We start from the raw sequence: 19,778 nt of genomic DNA, 5'->3' as shown, positions 1-19,778 counted from the left end.
ATATATGGAGCATCTTATGGGGCCATAACTTTTATGCATTATATGGGGAATCTTATGGGGCCATCATCCTTTATGGAGTAGCATATGGGGCATATTATTCTATGGAGCATCTTATGGGGCCATTATTAACCTTTATGCAGCATTATATAGGGCGTATTTTGTATGGAGAGTCTTATGGGGCCCATCATGAACTTTATGGAGCATTACATGGGGCTCCTGATTCAATATGGATATTCAAAAACATGTAATCTACTGATGTCTCAAATAATTTTACTTTTATTGGTATCTATTTTTATTTTTGAAACTTACCAGTACTGTAGCTGCTGGATTTTCCACCCTAGGCTTATACTCGAGTCAATTTTCCCAGGTTTATGTGGCAAAATTAGGGGGCCTCGTCTTATGCTCGAATATATGCCGTAATAAGTGTCATTAATTTAGAAATTTTTGGTTACAATCCCTATATGTTTTCATGAGACTGAGGAGTGATGCTTCAGGCCTTGCCTCCAGTAAATGGAGTCCATCGGGCACCAGTATTTTGTTGTGACTTTACACACTGTCGATCTGGGATCAGGTAGATCTATCCCAGCCAGCTCTCATCCTCTCATGTTTTGCAGACTGGTTGTATGTCCCGTGTCACTTACACCTCTTCATTTCTGTGTAATTGACATTACCTCTTTTTTCCTCCCACAACCTCTGACTCAGTGCTGACATTTTCCCCGCACAGTGTGTTTACCTGTAGATACACTTTTCAGATCATTTGTACATCTCTGTATTACTACTCACTGCATAGAGATGCTTTTTCATATTCTGTCATGTACCAACAATTTTACAAATGTAACTTGTACATTGATTTTCATCAGATATCAAGCAGATTTGTGTTAAAAGGTATATCAATGGGAATCCAGTAGTCATCGATAAGCCTACGTATACCTTCACACAAAATTATTTCTCGTTCGCCTTATTGGGGGACACAGAGACCATGGGGTGTATGCTGCTGCCACTAGGAGGCTGACACTATGCACAAAAAAAGGTTAGCTCCTCCTCCGCAGTGTACACCCCACCGACCGGCAGGAAGTTCCTCAGTTTAGCTTAGTGTCAGTAGGAGGTGGACACGGGTCTTTTATTAGACCCCTATCTACCTCGTCGTGCGTCGTTCCTTTACAGGTTTCGGAGGGATACGGAGTGAACTGTCACATCCGTACTCCCACAAAGAGACTATGAGTACGGCGTGTACTGCCACCCCGTATCCTCATAGGTCTCCGCGGCAGGACCAGGAGCCTCGCACAGGTGCGTGCCAGCTATACGGACGGTCCTTGCCCCCCGCCTCCCACCATCTCGCCTACCAGAGCCTGACGGTTGGACGAGGCGTGGATTCCATAAAGACGACAGACAGCGTGGGATTCTCAGGTACCTTTATTGTGGCCCCCGGCCTGGGTGAGTATGCGGTCTAGCGGTCCCCCGGCGTTTTCATCCTAAGGCGGTCGCCAGGGGACCACGGTAGGGCCTGCGCGCCCGCTTCTCCCCGCGGTCGCCGCATCCATGAAGGCCCCTTTTCTTTCGGGCCTTGTTCTGCGCCCCCCCCCCCGTTTCTTCTTCATCTCGCAGGGGTATACAGGGGTCGGGCTGTGGGCTATTAATTTAGGCCCCGGCTTCATCTCGGGCCTACCGCTGCGTCGCGGCCACGCCCCCTGCCCCTTTCTTCTAAGCGGGCTTCTCTCCCGCCCGTCCTAGGCCTTCCCAGCCCCCTTGCCTCACACCAGCCTGCTATTGGACAGCGGGCGGTGCTAAGGGGATCTCTGCGGCGAGCTCCGCCCTTCTCCCTCTGGCAGCGTGCCCTTTCCCTGGTGGTCGCCATCTTCTCAGCCTGCCAGCCGGACCTCATTCCCTGCCGGATTTCGGTCGCTGGGCCTTTTTTCAGCCGGATTGGCCTGGCCTCATCCTGCAGCCAGATCAGAGAGCGTCGCCCTTGGGGACACCGGACCATGAGTAGCTCTGCACCTGCAGACTGACACCCTTCTCTGCCTTCTGTCCCCCAACCGGCCGGCACTGCCTCTCTTTTCACTATGTCCAACACTAAGTCTGATCGTACCCGCTCTGCGTCCAGCCCGACGCCGCTCAGGAGCCATCCATAGCCCCAGGGGCGAGTGAGCCCCCCATGCCGGGTTGGGCCTCCTCTTAATCACAGTCAGTGGCAGACCTCATCAAGGTGTCTCAGTCCCTAGTAGCCGTTCTGGACAAGTTGCCCTTGGGAGCTTCGGCGGGACCCAGCACGTCTCAGGACGTCCCATCTGACCCAGCCAGCGGCAGTTGCAAGAGGCCCAGGCAGGACCTCCAGGCGGAGTCCTCCCCTCGTCCTACCTCACCCCATAGTCCCCAGCAGTCTCCCTCTCGGGCCTCCTCCCCCGAGTCAGGCGAAGCGCTTTCGGAATCGGAAGGGGTCTTAGAGCTGGATTCGGACCAGGATGCGAACATGAAGGTTACGGTGCAAAACCTCATTGCCGCGATTCACCATACCTTTGACATCGCTGACGCCCCTGCGAAATCCTCAGATCAGGAGGTTTCGTCCAGACGGGCGGAAACACCATCCAGGGTGTTTCCCTTCCATTCTGAGTTTGGAAAGATTTTTACAAAGGAGAGAGAAGATCCGACCAGACGCTTTCAAAGAGGAAAGCGTCTCGGCGTGCTGTACCCGTTTGCTAAAGAGCTCACGGACAACTGGGCCGCTTCTCCCTCGGTGGACCCTCCCGTGTCCAGACTTTCTAATAATACGGTCCTTCCGCTGTCAGGGGTGGCGTCGCTAAAAGATTCTAATGATAGGATCATAGAATCTCTAGCAAAATCTGCCTTCGAAGCGGCATCAGCAGCGGTATGTCCAGTCTTTGTTTCTTCTTGGGCAGCAAAGGCCATATCCACTTGGGCAGATGACCTTCGGCAGGGCATTCTGGATAAGGCACGACCAGAGCATTTGGCCGATCTCGCCAATCAGATTTCCCATGCGGGGGATTATCTGCTTTCTGCCTCCTTGGATGCCGCATCTTGCGCAGTTCAGGCGTCAAGTAACATCGTGGCAATCCGACGTACAATTTGGCTCAAGGCCTGGCAGGCGGACTTGTCCTCTAAAAAGTCTCTGACCAATCTGCCTTTTCAGGGAGTGCGTCTCTTCGGATCACAATTGGATCAGATTATTAAGGACGCTACTGGAGGTACGAGTTCTCTTCTCCCCTCCAAGCCTCGCAGACCTCCTCCAAGGCGTCAGTTTCGTCCCTGTCGGACTTTCCGCCGTTTCAATACGGCGGAAAACCCTTCCAACCAGCAAAGGCCACAGGCACGTCAGGAAAGAAAGAAGGTTTCCTTCAGGCCCACTCCGTCCTGGCGGTCCCACTCTTCCTAGGAAAGACCGTCCAGATCTAGATCTGGACGGTCTACGTCCGCATGACTACCATCGGTCTCCCGTGGGTCCCTTCCAATTGGGAGGTCGACTTCTCTTCTTCAGCGACGTCTGGCTCGCCTCAGAGGACGCTTGGGTCAGAGAGGTTGTATCAACAGGATACAAAATAGAGTTCATTTCTCTTCCACGGGATCGTTTCTTACAATCCCGTCCGCCGAGGGATCCGGCCTTGGTCCCGGGGTTCGGTTTGGCCATCGCCTCTCTTCTCAGTTCCGGGGTGATTGTGCCCGTTCCCGAATCGGAACGCTTCACAGGGTTTTATTCAAACCTGTTTGTGGTGCCGAAAAAGGACGGGACAGTTCGACCCATCTTGGATCTCAAGTTACTCAACAAGAGAGTTCGCCTTCGCCACTTCCGGATGGAGTCAGTTCGCTCGGTAATTGCTTCCATGGAGGAGCAGGAATTCATGGGTTCCATAGACATCCAAGATGCCTATCTACATGTGCCCATATTTCCCGGACATCAGAAGTTCCTGCGGTTTGCGATTCTTCACGAACATTACCAGTTCGTCGCGCTTCCTTTTGGGCTCGCCACCGCTCCCAGAGTCTTCACGAAGATTATGGCGGCGTTGATGGCCTTCTTGAGGATCAGAGGTCTCGTTCTTTTTCCGTACCTCGACGATATCCTGATCAAGGCCCCCTCCTTTCAACAGGCCCGCCTAAGTGTGGCGATCGTTCTAGACACCCTGTCCAGTTTTGGGTGGATCGTCAACCGGGAAAAGTCCTGTCTGGTCCCTACTCAACGCCTTGTGTTTCTGGGCCTTCTGTTCGACACTCGTCGGTCAAGGGTATTTCTCCCACAAGACAAGATTCTTTCCCTGCAGCAGGGCGTGCGATCATTACAGATCACACGATTTCCATCCCTCAGGTCAGCCATGAGGGTCCTGGGGAAGATGGTGGCGGCGATAGAGGCAGTTCCCTTTGCCCAATTTCACGCCAGGCCACTCCAGCAGGCCATTTTGTCCAGGTGGAACAGGTCGGCTCTGTCTCTGGATCGTCCGGTTCGCCTTTCCTGCCGGATCAGGCGGTCTCTCAACTGGTGGTTGACGTCTCCCCTCATTCTCTTGGGGCGGTCTTTTCCCGTTCACTGGCAGACTGTCACTACGGACGCCAGCCTCATCGGCTGGGGTGAAGTGTTCCGCAATCACACTGTTCAGGGTCGATGGTCGACTCAGGAATCAGCTCTGCAGATCAATGTCCTAGAGATACGGGCGATCCATCTAGCTCTCGTCCACTGGGAAAGGCACCTCAAGGGCCTGCCTGTCAGGATTCAGACAGACAATGCCACAGCGGTGGCGTATATCAACCGCCAAGGGGGGACACGGAGTGTCTCAGCCCTGGCGGAAGTGTCCAGAATTCTTCAATGGGCAGAGACCTTTGTTCCAACGATTTCCGCGGTTCACATTCCCGGCGTGGACAACTGGGCCGCCGATTTCCTCAGCCGCGAGGGTCTCGCGGCAGGGTAATGGTCCCTACATCCGGAGGTGTTTCATCTGCTCTGCCGTCGGTGGGGAACCCCGGATGTAGACCTCATGGCATCTCGCCTCAACAGGAAAGTACCACAATTCGTGTCCAGGTCTCGGGACCCTCTGGCAGTGGGCACCGACGCTCTGGCCGTCCCTTGGTCACAGTTCGTGCTCCCCTACCTGTTCCCTCCTCTGCCTCTTCTTCCCAAGTTGTTGAAGAAAATCAAAGCAGAGGGGATTCCAGTCATCCTCATCGCCCCGAATTGGCCCAGAAGGTCTTGATTCGCAGACATTGTCAACCTTCTCGCGGACGCCCCCTGGAAGCTTCCCGACGGGCAGATCTGCTGTCTCAAGGCCCGATTTGCCACCCCAATTCTCGGTCGCTCAATTTAACGGCGTGGCTGTTGAGACCGAGGTTTTGAGACAGGCAGGATTCTCTGATCGGGTAATTCATACCATGATCCGCGCCAGAAAGCCGCCTTCTTCGAAGATCTATTACCGTACTTGGAAAGCCTATTTCTCCTGGTGTGAGGCCAATGACATCGCGCCCTTGGTTTTTTCGCTCCCTTCTATTCTGGCATTTCTTCAGGCAGGGCTGGATGCGGGGCTTGCTCTCAGTTCCTTGAAGGGTCAAGTTTCGGCACTGTCCATTTTATTTCAGAAAACGCTGGCCTCCCGGCCCCAGGTCAAAACCTTCCTCCAGGGTGTGGCTCACACGGTTCCTCCGTACCGAGCTCCCGTGGATCCTTGGGATCTTAATTTGGTTCTTCAGGTTCTGCAGGGTCCTCCTTTTGAACCTCTCAGGGACGTTTCCCTTTCCCTCCTTTCTTGGAAAGTGGCCTTTCTGGTGGCCATTACCTCCATCCGGCGCGTGTCGGAATTAGCGGTACTTTCTTGCCGCTCTCCTTTTTTGGTCCTTCATCAGGACAAGGTAGTTCTGCGGCCTCCGCCCTCTTTTCTTCCGAAGGTGGTATCTTCGTTTCACCTCAATGAGGACATTGTTCTGCCATCCTTCTGCCCGAGCCCAGCTCACCCTCGGGAGCGGTCTTTGGACAAGCTGGACCTAGTCAGGGCATTGAGAGTCTATCTAGCCCGGACAACTTCATTGCGGAAGTCAGACTCTCTGTTCATCACCCAGCCTCAAAGGCCACTTTTGCGCGCTGGATCAGATCGGCAATTTTGGAGGCATACCGGGTCAAGCATCGAGTGGCCCCTCCAGGGATCAGAGCGCACTCTACCCGGGCGGTGGGTGCCTCCTGGGCGGTGCGCCACAGAGCTTCCGCGCTGCAGCTTTGCAATGCTGCAACGTGGTCATCGGTTCACACCTTTGTGAAATTCTACAGGGTCCACACCTACGCTTCGGCGGACGCCAGCCTATGTAGAAGGATTCTGCAGGCTGCGGTGGCGAGTCCACTGGCCTGATGGAAGTTTGTTTCCCACCCCAGGGACTGCTTTCGGACGTCCCATGGTCTCTGTGTCCCCCAATAAGGCGAACGAGAAAACAGGATTTTTTGGGTTGCTTACCGTAAAATCTGTTTCTCGGAGCCTTCATTGGGGGACACAGCACCCTCCCATGTTCTACAACTCCTGTTCTTATGTTTGTCGGTTTGTTACAGTTGAGTTGTTTGTTCTGCTTTCAATCTATTCTGTTACTTCTTCTACTGCTTTCTCACTAGCTGAGGAACTTCCTGCCGGTCGGTGGGGTGTACACTGCGGAGGAGGAGCTAACCTTTTTTTGTGCATAGTGTCAGCCTCCTAGTGGCAGCAGCATACACCCCATGGTCTCTGTGTCCCCCAATGAAGGCTCCGAGAAACAGATTTTACGGTAAGCAACCCAAAAAATCCTGTTTTTTCTTCATTTGCTTTCTAAATAGTAGTTAAAGGGAACCGGTCACATAATTTATCCCTACTAAACTGCCCTCAATGTCTTACAGCCAATGTGTATCACTAACGTGATGTTCTCAAGCTAAACGTTCCAGGATACCATTAAAAAACACTTAATTTTTACTCAACTGCCTACCAGACCCTGACTTTGTTCGGTTCTATCTGATAATGGTACTCCTTTCTTCAGTTAATGGTAATACATGATAACACCCTGGGAGTTACATGGCTTTTTGTTTTCTTCATAGGGTCACTATTGCAGTTATCAAAGCTACTTGTATGATGCAATCGCATGGAGTGTACCACACATGGTTTCCACAGAGGATAGTTGAGGAAACACATATCACAGTTAATGATGATGATTACACAGTTATTGTCACATAGTAATAATGTTGGAGATCCCAGTTCAGCCTCCTTGGCTGAATACTGATCTATTAGCTCATGTAGCATAATAGAAAGAAGAGAATCATCACACGATCATCCCTTGTTTTCTCTGGTCATGATGTGCTGATGCATCAGGGATTAATAGAATATAGAGAAGAAAGAATCGAGTGAAATTTTAAAAGAAATTAGGTTTAAAGTGCATGGAAGTACACACACCTATGTACATGCTAAGCATATCTTTAAGCAGTGGTCTTCCTTAAAAATACCACTCCATTTTGCTGCTGCAGATTGTCTGTTAGTCATTTATCTAGTGTAGTGTTTTCACAGACCACTATGGATCCTCAGAGCTCCTGATAGTTCTCTGGTCTCCCTTCTCTGTTTTATTGACAGCAGCAGGTAGGGGAAGGTAATAAATGCTTGTGACAACCCCTTTCATGAACTTTTGCTGGCAAAAAAAGTAATAACTTCCTAAATTTTGACGGTTGTGTCTTGAGAGCATTTTAAACCCACCCTTGAGGTCTTCATGTTTCGTCTGACATGGATTTAAAGCCATAGTATTTGCATATTTTCAGGGAATTGAAGATTACTTTGGTGACATGGATTTTAAGATGGCAGGCACTAGCAAAGGTATAACTGCTTTGCAAGTAAGTCTTCATAATTTTTATGTTTTTCGCATCAATATTTTGTCTTTTACCAGCTTTTACTTTGCTGTTTATTGAGGATACTTCTGCTTTTATTTTTTTTAAAGGCAGACATCAAGATCCCTGGATTACCGCTAAAAGTTGTCATGGAAGCGATTCAACAGGCGAGCGGTATGTGCGTTTACCTTCCCATATGCAGTACACAGAGGAAATGTATAACCACGCGTTCAGTAATGCAGCTAACATTTCTCATGGCCCCAAATGTCTATATCGTGTGTGTGATATTTATTTTTGCAGGGCTAGTACCATCTTCATAGATGGATGTTTTCATAGATGGATATTGTTAGACAGTGTTTGGGGAAAAAAGCAAAGCACTTATGTAATTTACTGCTTATTAAAATGTACAGATGTTTTACAAGCTTTTTAAGCTGGACTTGGCTAAAAGAATCCTCATACTACCCGCCCACAGCTAAGACATCGCTATTTACAAAATGGGGAAAAATAATATTTTATTTGGTCGTCCATGACAGCACCACCTGAGAGAGGGGATCCGCCCTCTAGGAACAGGAAATCCTACAGATACATAAGGGCGGCACCTCTCCCACGCATCAGTTGGTTTCCTGTTCCTGGAGGACAGGATTCCCTACAGATCTTACTATCATGGATGAGGAATCCCCAGGCCGGCTGTCCGACTCAGGTAGTGGTGGGGGGGTCTCCTACCTCGGGCAGTGCAGGGTCCCCTGGAGGCGCCACGGTGGGCCCGGGCAGGACTCCATGACTGTGTGCGGAGCAGGTGGGAGCGGTGTCCGGAGGATGCCAGTCTCCTGGGCCGGCAGGTACGTAGAGTCTCCCCCTGGACCCCGATTCCTGGCCCTCCTTGTGCGGTCTCCCCGCGGTCCGGGTCACAGTCTGGGGCCGGCTGCTGTGGCTTGGTGGCGGACAGGGAGCGCCGTGCCGGGTCGGGCGGCGCCGCGTCGCTCACAGTGGCCGGAAGTGACGCGGGGTGGCGGGCCTGTTGGAAGCCAGATGCCGGCTGGCTTTTCTCCTGTGTGCGTCGCCGGGCGCGGCGTCACAGGTGCCGGCATAGTGGCGGGGGGGTGGAGTCCATGGACGTCTCGGGAGGGGGAAGGGGGGGGGAACTAAGCTCCTGGCCATGACACCTGCTAACCTGGATTTCCGGGGGGAGGATAAAAGGCCACAGAAACGCTGCAGGGCTGCTTTTGCCCAGGTGCATCAATGGATGAGCCAGAAGCTCCCGTGGCCCAGCTGGACCGAGAGCAGGAACGTACCTCAGAGAGGTCCCAGACAAGCTCGGACTGGACAATCCGGCCATAGAAGTTCCTCCAGACCGATGGATCCAGCTCGCCCCCCCCCCCCCCGCGATCCGGTACCTACGCCTTCTGCTCAGGGTAAGAGATCTTCGTGAATGTGCCCTGATGCAGTGTTCTCCTTATATTTTTTTCTCCTGTAGGGGAAGAAGTGCGCTGATAAAGCGAAAAACAGGGAGTGCGCCCTTTGCAATTGTCCCTTGCCAGACGCCTACCCTAAAAAAACTGTCAGTCATTTGGGAGTATTCCCAAAAAATTACCTTACATACTTCCTTACCTTTCCCCACTCCTACAGGTGGCGGAAGAAACCCTTGACTTCGCTACGAGTCTAAGGGAAATTATCAGGACGGATGTTAAAGGGAATCTCTCGCCCCTTTTTTGACATATCATATAATGATATCATTCAATTGTGTGTCACATAAGGATTCTCTTAGTACTTTTGCTTCCCCCTGACCCCGCACCTTTCATGCATAAATACCTTTTTCTATATAGGTTCAGATGTATGTAAACTGCCACGGTCCGGTCCGATCCGATGGGCGGGGCTTATTCAACTGCTCCCCTCTCCCTGTCTTGCTCTACATAAGAAGAAATGCGTAGAGCAATACAGGAAGGAGGGGGGGCAGGTGAATAAGCTCCGCCCAGCGGACCGGACGGCGGCAGTTTACATACATCTGAACCAATATAAAAAAGGTATTTATGCATGAAAGGTGAGGGGTCGGGGGGAAGCAAAAGTACTAAGAGAATCCTTATGCGACACACAATTGAATGATATCATTATGATATCTCAAAAAAGGGGTGACAGATTCCCTTTAAAGCTCTAAAGTGCGTATCCCAAGGGGAATCATCCAAGAAAAGAAAGAGCAAGTTTCTCAGGGTCGGACTCCTCAGCTGACCCTAAAGGAAATGAGGATTCCTCAGAGCCCTCGACCTCCTCCTCTGCGTCCTCTTCAGAGGAAGACGCCAGTCGTTTCTGCTTGAGTCTAGAACAAGTGGATAAGTTGGTCAAGGGACTTAGGGCCACCCATGGGGGTAAAAGACGCCAAACCAGAACGGTCAGCGCAGGACCTAATGTTCGGCAGTTTAGACCCCAGTAAACGTAAATCGTTCCCGTTTAAATGGCAAGGTCCAAAACCTGATCAATAGGGAATGGAAGAAACCAGAAAGAAAAGGCTCCCTACCACCAGCTTTTAAGCGATGGTATCCCTTTGAGGACCCCTTGGTGAACAAATGGGATGAAGCCCCGAAATTGGACGCAGCAGTGGCTAAAGCATCCAAAAAATCTGCTATTCCCTTTGACGGCATGGCTTCCTTGAAAGATCCGATGGATAAAAAGGCAGACTCCTACCTGAAAGGGACATGGGAAATGTCAGCTGGCGCCATGAGGCCGACAGTAGCGGCTACCTGTACAGCCAGATCTATGATGGTCAGGCTGGACCAGCTGGAATCACAGTTAGAGGACAGAGCCTCGAGAGAATCTATCTTGAAGACCCTACCTACCATCCAGAATGCTGCAGCCTTTTTAGCCGACGCTTCGGCAGATTCTGCAAGAATGGCGGCCAAAGCCACAGGTCTATCAAATGCAGTCCGAAGGGCTATATGGCTAAAGTGCTGGCCCGGAGTTATCCAGGCCAGATCCCGGCTTTGCTCCATCCCATGTGAGGGCGAATATCTATTCGGTCCAGTCCTAGATGAACTGCTGGAGAAAGCCCGCGACGATAAAAAGAAATTCTCTTCCCTGCCAACCCCTTCCTATAGACGTCCCTTCGCTAGGAAGAGATTTTTTCGTAGATCATCCAGAGACCGGGGTAGATGAGAAGATAAAAAGAAAAAAAGGTACCGGGTTTATGTTTGGAGGGGGACGCCAGGAAGCATCCTGTGAGACCAAGAAACCTCCCCAATGACTAGCGGCTCCGGTGGGAGGTAGACTATCAGCCTTCTACCAAGCCTGATCACTGATCTCAAACAGTAACTGGATCCTGGGGTTGGTAGCCTCAGGTCTAAGGCTAGAATTTTCCTGTGCCCCCCCAGAACAGTTTTAAGGTCACCCCGCTCAGGTCTTTCCTGTCGGAACAGACTGCCCTAGAGACCGAAATCCGTGACCTATGCCATAAAAAGGTACTGATAAAGGTACCAGAGGCAGAGAAGGGCGAAGGCTTCTACTCCCCTCTATTTTTGGTCCGTAAGCCGGATAGCTCTTACAGGACCATAATCAACCTGAAGGCACTCAATGGATACCTGGTCATTCGGCCATTTAAAATGGAAACGATTATTTCCACAATAAAGTTACTGTTTGAAAATTGCTTTATAGTGGTGTTGGATTTAAAAGATGCCTACTACCATATACCCATCCATGCGTCTCATCAGCGTTTCCTCAGAGTAGCTGTTCATTTAGAGCGGTCGGTACTGCATTTCCAATATGTCGCCCTTCCCTTTGGTATTGCAGTCGCCCCCCGAGTGTTCACTAAAGTTATATCGGAGGTTATGACCCATCTACGAGAAGCAGATATCCTGGTAATCCCCTACCTTGATGACTTCCTTATTGTAGGCAGAACAGCAGACCATTGTCGGGATCAATTGCAAAAAGTAAAATCAGCGCTGGAACGGTTAGGGTGTCCTGTCTACAGCCCATGAAAGTTCAGCAGTTCTTGGGCCTAATCCTAGATTCTCAGAATCAGGAGTGTCGTCTTCCACCGGAAAAATTAGTTTGCCTACGTCATCAGGTCTTGAACGCCTCCAATAACCCCACCATGTCTCTTAGGAAGGCAATGTCCCTCCTAGGTTCTCTCTCGTCCTGCATGCCCACGGTCCATACAAGGGTGCTACAGGGCGAGGTTTTATTTAATCACAAAATCCTGGGGGGGTTACCTAGAAGGCCAATTGACTTTGTCCCAACATACTATAAAATCCCTTGATTGGTGGCTAGAGGAAAACAATCTAGCCAGAGGGGTGCCCTGGGAATATAACGTAACCCGGGTAGTCACCACAGACGCAAGCCCTACTGGTTGGGGGGCCCACATGGGGGAGGTCTTAATCCAGGACGTATAGAATTACCATCAGTTGGAAATGTCCTCCAACCTGAAAGAGCTAACAGCCATAGAGCAGGCAGATAAAAACCTTCTTGTGTATCTACAGGGTTACCATGTTCGAATATTCTCCGACAATCAGGTCACTGTCGCTTACATCAATCACCAAGCTGGGACTCGTTCCAGACCCCTGATGAAGGTAGCAGAGCGGCTGTTCCAATTGGCAGAGCAACATCTTCTGTCTTTAACAGCTTTGCACATAAAAGGAAGAGAAAACACCACGGCGGACTTCCTAAGCCGCAACCTTCTAAGACAAGGGGAATGGTCTTTAAAAACCTCCATCTTCGACCTGATCGTACAAAAATGGGGGCAGCCAGAAGTGGACCTCTTTGCCACCAAAGAGAACGGGAAGGTGCCTCAGTTTTGCTCTCTAAATCCCAGAGAAAAGCCGCTGGCAGTAGATGCTCTTCTGATCAAATGGGACTTCAGGCTAGCATACGCCTTCCCTCCCCTGTCCCTTCTACCCTTAGTGATGAGGAAAGTCAGGAAGGACAAGGCGAGGATTATAGTGATCGCCCTGTTTTGGCCCAGGAGGGCATGGTTCTCATGCCTCAGGACCATGTCGGTGTCCGACCCATGGGTCCTACCAGACATCCCAGATCTCCTAACCCAGGGCCCAGTTTGCCATCCTCAGGTTGCTGGCCTACATCTTACGGCGTGGATTTTGAACGGTCACTACTAAAAGAGAGAAGTTTCTCCCCAGCCCTAATTAACACCCTGCTTAAGAGCAGAAAAACAATTGCAACCAAAATTTACGTTGGGATCTGGAAAAGATTTCTTCAAGTTTCAGGGGTAGTAGCTGGCCAGTCCGCGCTGATAGTGCAGATCCTAGAATTCTTGCAAAGAGGTCTGGACATGGGGCTTTGCACCAGCACCCTTAAAGTATAGGTGTCAGCCTTAGGGGCCCTTTTTAACTGCAACATCGCCAGTAACTATTGGATCAATAGATTTATTAAGGCAACAGGCAGGTCCGTGCCTGCGTGACGTCGGGAGGCGGCGCCGGCCATCCAAGATGGCGGCGCCCATAGCAAATAACGCCGGCCGGCGAAAGGAGATCCCGGCTGCATGGCGGGGGGGGGAGGGGCTGTGGGGTAACCGGAGGAGGCGGAGAATGCAGTGGATCCCCCTTACAAAAGGGGGATGACCACAGAAGACGCACTCATGCCCAAGACTTCATGATGGAAGTGGGGCAAGACTAGCAGCGTCAGCAGCAGCGTCAGCAGCCAGACCTCTCGCCAGATGCCAGGCCGAGCCGCCAACATACCAGGAGCAGTCGCTCGAGTGGTGGGAGCGGCAGTCGTAAACGCGACCGGCATGACTCTGAGACGTCCAGGAGGAACGTCACGAGTGCATCTGAGGAGCCTCCAAGATCAGTACCCCTGATTGACAGCGGTGGTGAGTGATCTATGTGAATGTCACCCTTATGATAACGGGGTTCCATTTTCTCTGTTTGATCACTAGGGGTCGAGGAAGGCCAGCAGCAAAACCAAAAATAGAGAATGCGCCCTATGTAAACACCCGCTGGCAGATCAGTGGCAGAAAGACCTCTGCGCTGACTGTATAAATAAAACTATACAGGAGGAGACCCCTGATTTGGTGACTAGCCTTAAACAGTTAATTCAACAGGAGGTGAAAGGCTCCCTAAAGGCAGCCCTTAAAAAGAAAGATAAAAGAGATCGTAGAAGAAGCTCCGATTCAGAGGCCTCACCAAGGCAGAAGGGGCGGGATAGATCCTTGTCCTCCTCCACCTCCTCTTCCTCTACTCAGTCCTCAGAATCCTCCTCGGACAGCGATATAGGCGGCCGTCCATGTTTCCCAACAGAGGATGTGGAAAAACTGGTCAGAGCGATTAGGGCTACAATGGGCCTTAAAGAGGAAAAAGCTCCCAAATCAGTAGAGGATGTAATGTTTGGAGGACTGGAGGAAAAACGAAAACGTACCTTCCCTGTAAATGATAAAATAAAAGCGCTAATTGACAGGGAATGGAAAAAACCGGAGAGGTCAGGGGGCTTACCTTCCGCATCAAAGAGGAGGTACCCTTTTGAGTAGAAGGATTCAGAAGCCTGGGAAAAAGTCCCAAAAATTGATGGGGCCGTAGCCAGATCCTCAAAAAAGGTATCCCTACCATTAGAGGACTCTGGCGTGTTGAAAGACCCGCTTGACAAAAAAGCAGACGGTTTCTTGAAGCACATCTGGGAAGCTTCAGCAGGTGGATTGAAACCAGCGATAGCTGGTACCTGTACCGCTCGTGCCCTCATGGTCTGTCTGCAACAAATAGAGGACCAGATCAAGGATAGAGTTCCTAGGGACGAAATTCTGGCTAATTTGACACTGGTGCACGGAGCAGCGGCTTTCCTAGCAGATTCCTCTGCAGACTCCGCAAGATTGACAGCTAGGGCAGCAAGCCTGTCAAACGCGGCAAGACGAGCCCTGTGGCTTAAAGGGTGTCCCGGAGATTTACCATCAAAGCATAGGTTATGTTCCATTCCATGCGATGGCCAATTCCTCTTCGGGAAAAAACTAGAAGAGATTTTGGAACATGCGGGGGATAGGAGATGAGCGAGTATACTTGCCATTCATCCACTAAGCGCTCCTTATCTCGCATAGATTACATTTTTTGGATCTAGCGGCCTGGCAATGTGGGTAGATAACATTGAGCATGGTAGTAGAGGGATTTCAGGTCATAGTCCAATCATTATTAAACTTAAATATGGCCCACCAAGTGGTAGGATGGCATGGAAATTAAATTCTTTCTGGCTGAAATTGGAAAAAATCACCTGACAGAACAATTGACCAATTACATGGCTTCGTCTCCTCCCACCCCAAACCCCGGAATGTTAACTTATTTTGGGACACCCTTAAGGCGTACTTGAGGGGTTGCTTATCTTCTACGATCTCCTACATCAAACGGGTGACGTCGGGGGAGGATGACGAAATAGAGCAACGATTGAAAGATTCTGAGGCTGCCTACATATCTGATCAAACTAGTGGTAACAGAATGGAGTGGTTGACTGCCCAAAGATTATGTACTCAACACACAGACTCTAAGTCCAAACGTAAATTATTCTTTACTCGCCAGTCCTACTTTGAACTAGGGAACCAATCCAGTAAATTTCTGGCTTATCTGGTGCGTCAGCACAATACAACTAACACAATATTACAGATCCGCAGCTCAGACGGTACATTGGTATCCTCAACCGAAGAAATAGTGGGTTGCTTTCATGATTATTATAGTTCACTGTACGGCTCAAAAAATGACATTGATAGCCAGGAGTGTCTAGACTATCTATCAGATATAATGTTTCCCACATTGAGTACTTCCCAGCGGGCCTTTATGGCTGCAGAATTCACTTTGGAAGAGATGAAAGATGCCATGAGGGATATTTCCTCTGAGAAGGCCCCTGGGCCGGATGGGTTTCTTATCGAGCTGTACAGGAAATACCAGGAGATTCTGGCGCCGCTTTTGTCTGTGTTCCGGGGGATTTGGAGGGGGGGGTGTCATGCCGGAGTCCTTTTATGAAGCTAACATAATAGTACTTAAGAAGGAGGTGAAAGACCCTTTAGATTGTGGATCTTATCGCCCCATATCTTTAGTAAATGTGGATTATAAAATTTTTATGAAAATCTTGGCTACCAGGTTGAACTCAATAATTTTGGAACTCATACACCTTGACCAGACTGGCTTTATGCCTGGTAAAAGCACCTCCATTAGACGGGTCCAATCGGTGGTCCAATATAGTTCCCTGATGCCGGACAGTAAGTGGGCATTGGCATCGTTGGATGCAGCCAAGGCCTTCGATTCCCTTGAGTGGCCCTTCCTCCATGCATGTTTGCGGAGATATGGCTTTGGAGATAGGTTCCTAAAGTAGGTTAATACATTATATATGAAACCTAAAACCCGCGTCATTGTTAATGGTTCCATGTCTGAGTCCTTTTCTCTGCACAGGGGGACTCGTCAGGGGTGTCCCCTTTCCCCGGCCCTCTTTGCTCTTGACATAGAGGCACTGGCAATTCGCTTGAGAAGTTCCCTTAATATTATGGGCATAGAGATAGCAGATCGGGTGGATACTATAGGCCTATATGCTGATGACATGGTAATATTTATGGATAGGGCGGAGGAGATACTGGCGGGAGTGAGTGCCACTATAAACAAATTCAGTAAGTATTCCGGCCTGTATATGTATAAATTGGGAGAAATCTGCTTTGATGCCTCTTTCCCATACCCCGATGCCACGACTTGACTCTCTCCTTGCTGCCTATTGTACCACACTTTAAATATCTGGGTGTTCATATTTCTCAATGCAGCACGTTTGATCTGCAACTTAATATATATCCATTGCTGGAGATGGTTAAAGTCAAATTTGCGATCTGGAGCAAACTCCCGCTGTCTGTAGCCGGACGCATTAACTTAATTAAAATACTACTCCCTAGGATTAGCTACTTTCTCCAGCATAGTGCAGTGGTGGTGGTGCCTAAGTCTTTCTTTACCAATTTGAATTCCCAGATTACGTCTTTCACATGGGGGAGTACCAGGCCAAAACGCAAGCTTTCCACCCTACAAAGGCCAAAAAAGGGGGGGGGGGCAGCCCAACCGGATTTTTTTCTACTATCTGGCTGGACAGGCTAGAGCTATAAATAAATGGATGCCCGTTGGTCATCTCCCTAACTCTGAAGGCCATTTGCTTCATGCCGCACGTGCTGATTGCCCACTGGGGTTTTTGGAGTTGGAGAGGGTAAGGCTGTGTTCACACACAGCGTTTTTTTAGCGGTTTTTACCGCGATTTTCACTATAAAACCGCTAAAAATAAGCTTCCCAGCACTTTTTGTGCACATTGATAAGTTTTTTATCGCGAAAAAAACGCATCTTGGTAAAAAACGCAGCATGCGCATTAATTTTGCGGATTTTTTCCTCGGTTTAGGCTTCTTCCATGCGGTTTGAAACCGCTGCGGAAAAAAACGCATCAAAACCACACAAAAACCGCCGCGGAAAAATAGGTGCGTTTTCTGGGAAGGAATTCAGGTTTTTGAGCAGAAATTTTCTGCAACGTGTGCACTTAGCCTAAATGTCCCACGTTTGTTACCAATGCTTCGTCTGGCAAGATTAGTGTGGAGACAGATTAAGAGGGTGGTTGGATTTAGCGATATCATAGCTGAGATGCCCTTATGGAATAATAGTTATTTTCCGACACTGCTTGTCCACCCGTCTGCCGAATTCTGGTCTAAGTACAATGTCTCTACGATAGTGATTTATGTGACCGCGGTACACTAATATCCTTTGAACAATTACAAGCTAAATGCGATGTCCTGAGGTCGCAATTCTTCCGATATTTGCAACTGAGATCGGCCTTTCAATCGCACATGAGATATGTGGATGTGAATAATGCTATCTCGTCTCTACCCTTGATAGGTTTTCTTAAGTCACAGGGTCCCCAGGGTCTCGTCTCCTCTCTGTACACATACATGCTGTCGGTGGGGGCGGAGTCTGTCATGTGTTTGGTTAGGGGGAAATGGGAAAGGCTCATCCCTGATACACGGGGAGAGGAGTGGGAGGAAATCCTGGAGTCACCAACTAAGGTGTCTCCGTCCATTAACAACAGAATGATACAACTTTACATTATAAACTAATCATATTTGACCCCGACTCGACTTTTTAGGATGGGCCGATTCCAGTCTTTGGAGTGTCTGTGAGATGTCATACATTAGATTCAGATTTTATCCACATGATATGGCAGTGTCCAACTATAGCACATTATTGGAAAGAGGTGACATCATTATTAACCTCCCTAGTACAAATTCCTGTTCCCCTTGAGCCATTGGTTTGTCTGTTTGGGGTGTGGGATGATGAGACATGGGGACACTATACGGGGATTTTCTTGCGGGAGACGCTGTTTATGGCACGGAAGGTACTGGCACTGCGGTGGATGGGGGGTTCGGATCCCTCCCTTAGGGCCTGGGTTGAATTGGTAAACTCGATTATACCATACGAACGTACGCTGTATCAAAACAGGGGATGCCCGGGTAAATTTGAGAAGGTATGGGAGAGGTGGAATTCCTCTCATCTCACGTTGTAGGATGGCTATATTGCAGGATAAAGAGCTAACTATGTGGACACAGGCTGCAAGTAGTTGTTGTTTTGTAGTTATAGTAATGGTTTAGAGGTTAACAGGCTTTATGGTTTGAATAATACCATGCAGACTAATGTGAGGTAATGGACATTGTTTTATTCTGTAAATAACTGGTATACATACACTGTTTGACATTAATGCTTTGTGAAACATATACGCTTTATATGGTATTTCTTGTCATTACCAGTTTGTACATTGTATACCCTGTCTGTGGTTTAATAAACGAATTAAAAAAAATAAGACTAGTGATCAATGAACGTGCTCGGATAAAGTGTTAAGCATGTTCGTGTGCTAACCGAGTGACTTCAGCGTGTTCAAAAAATATGTATGTTCAAGTACCCGAACCTACATGTCTCGTGGATATTTGACAGCCAAAACACATGCATGGATTGCCCAACAGCAGCTGTCATATAGTCGAGAGACATGCAGCCTCGGGGACTCTGACATATTTTTGAGCACGCCAAAGTCACTCGGTCAGCATACGAACATGCTTGGATAATACCTTATCCGAGAACGTTTGCTCATCACTAGATAAGACCAATAACTTTCACTAAAACTGTTTGAGAAACATGTTCAAAAAATTCTCATTAATGTCCCCCATGACCTCCTTTTTATTCAATCCCGAACTACCTGATGGTTTGTCAAATAGTTTGACTAGGCCGTGGTTCAACAAACCGCTTTTTTGCAGATTTACCTGATCTACACCCTAAACTCTTTATTACCTTTTGATACGCTACAATCTCTCTATAACATACCCCTAAATTCTCACTACCGATATTAGACATTTTATGTATTCTCTCTTCTCCTTCAAGGTTTCTTACCCTACTCGCTTTGAAAAATTATGCAGAGAAGATGTTTCAACTAAGGGACTTTTAGCAGATATATATCAGATATTGCTTAACCCCTGTGAGGATTATCACCCTAAAAACTATTATGAGAAAGTGGAAAAGTTTTATAGGGGAATCTCTTTGGCCTAGTACTTAGCAAGGGCTCTGCTTCACCTGTAAAGAGAATTAATATAAGCTGCGTGAGTATGTTCTGGTAACATACCTTTTTCCTACTATGTAAACTGACTCCTAATATACCCAATTGTTGTTGGCGGTGTGGTAATAACCAGGGTGATCTAACTAATTAATTTATTTTAGTCATAAACAGGTATTCAAGGTTTCTAGGAAATTAAGACTCTTAGGGCCCCGTCACACATAGCGACGCACCAGCGATCCCGACAACGATATGACCTTGTCAGGATCGCTGGTGTGTCGCTACAGGATCACTGGTGAGCTGCCCAACAGGCAGCTTCACCAGCGATCAGCACCAGCGACAGCAGGGTACCAAGCGACGCACGTCGCTTAGTTACCCACTGTGTACCTTAGTTACCAGCGCGCTGGTGCAAGGAGCTGGTGACCAAGGTACACATCGGGTT

The 19,778-nt window shown here is 49.1% G+C and overlaps 1 protein-coding gene across 2 annotated transcripts in view; it reads left to right on the top strand.

The window, feature by feature from the left end:
- PNPT1 (polyribonucleotide nucleotidyltransferase 1) overlaps window positions 1-19,778 on the top strand; it is a 155,078-nt gene that overhangs the window by 101,518 nt on the left and 33,782 nt on the right. For both annotated transcript variants that reach the window (XM_073576654.1, XM_073576653.1), the window contains exons 20-21: window positions 7,751-7,822; window positions 7,927-7,990. In XM_073576654.1, coding sequence (XP_073432755.1) covers window positions 7,751-7,822; window positions 7,927-7,990 — 136 coding nt within the window. The remainder of the gene's footprint in view (window positions 1-7,750; window positions 7,823-7,926; window positions 7,991-19,778) is intronic.

Source organism: Dendrobates tinctorius, unplaced genomic scaffold (assembly GCF_039654945.1).
Source record: "Dendrobates tinctorius isolate UK_male_01 unplaced genomic scaffold, ASM3965494v1 ptg000050l, whole genome shotgun sequence".
Lineage (NCBI taxonomy): Eukaryota > Metazoa > Chordata > Amphibia > Anura > Dendrobatidae > Dendrobates > Dendrobates tinctorius.
Note: the sequence above shows the minus strand (reverse complement) of the source record. Positions and strands in the feature narration are given on the sequence as shown.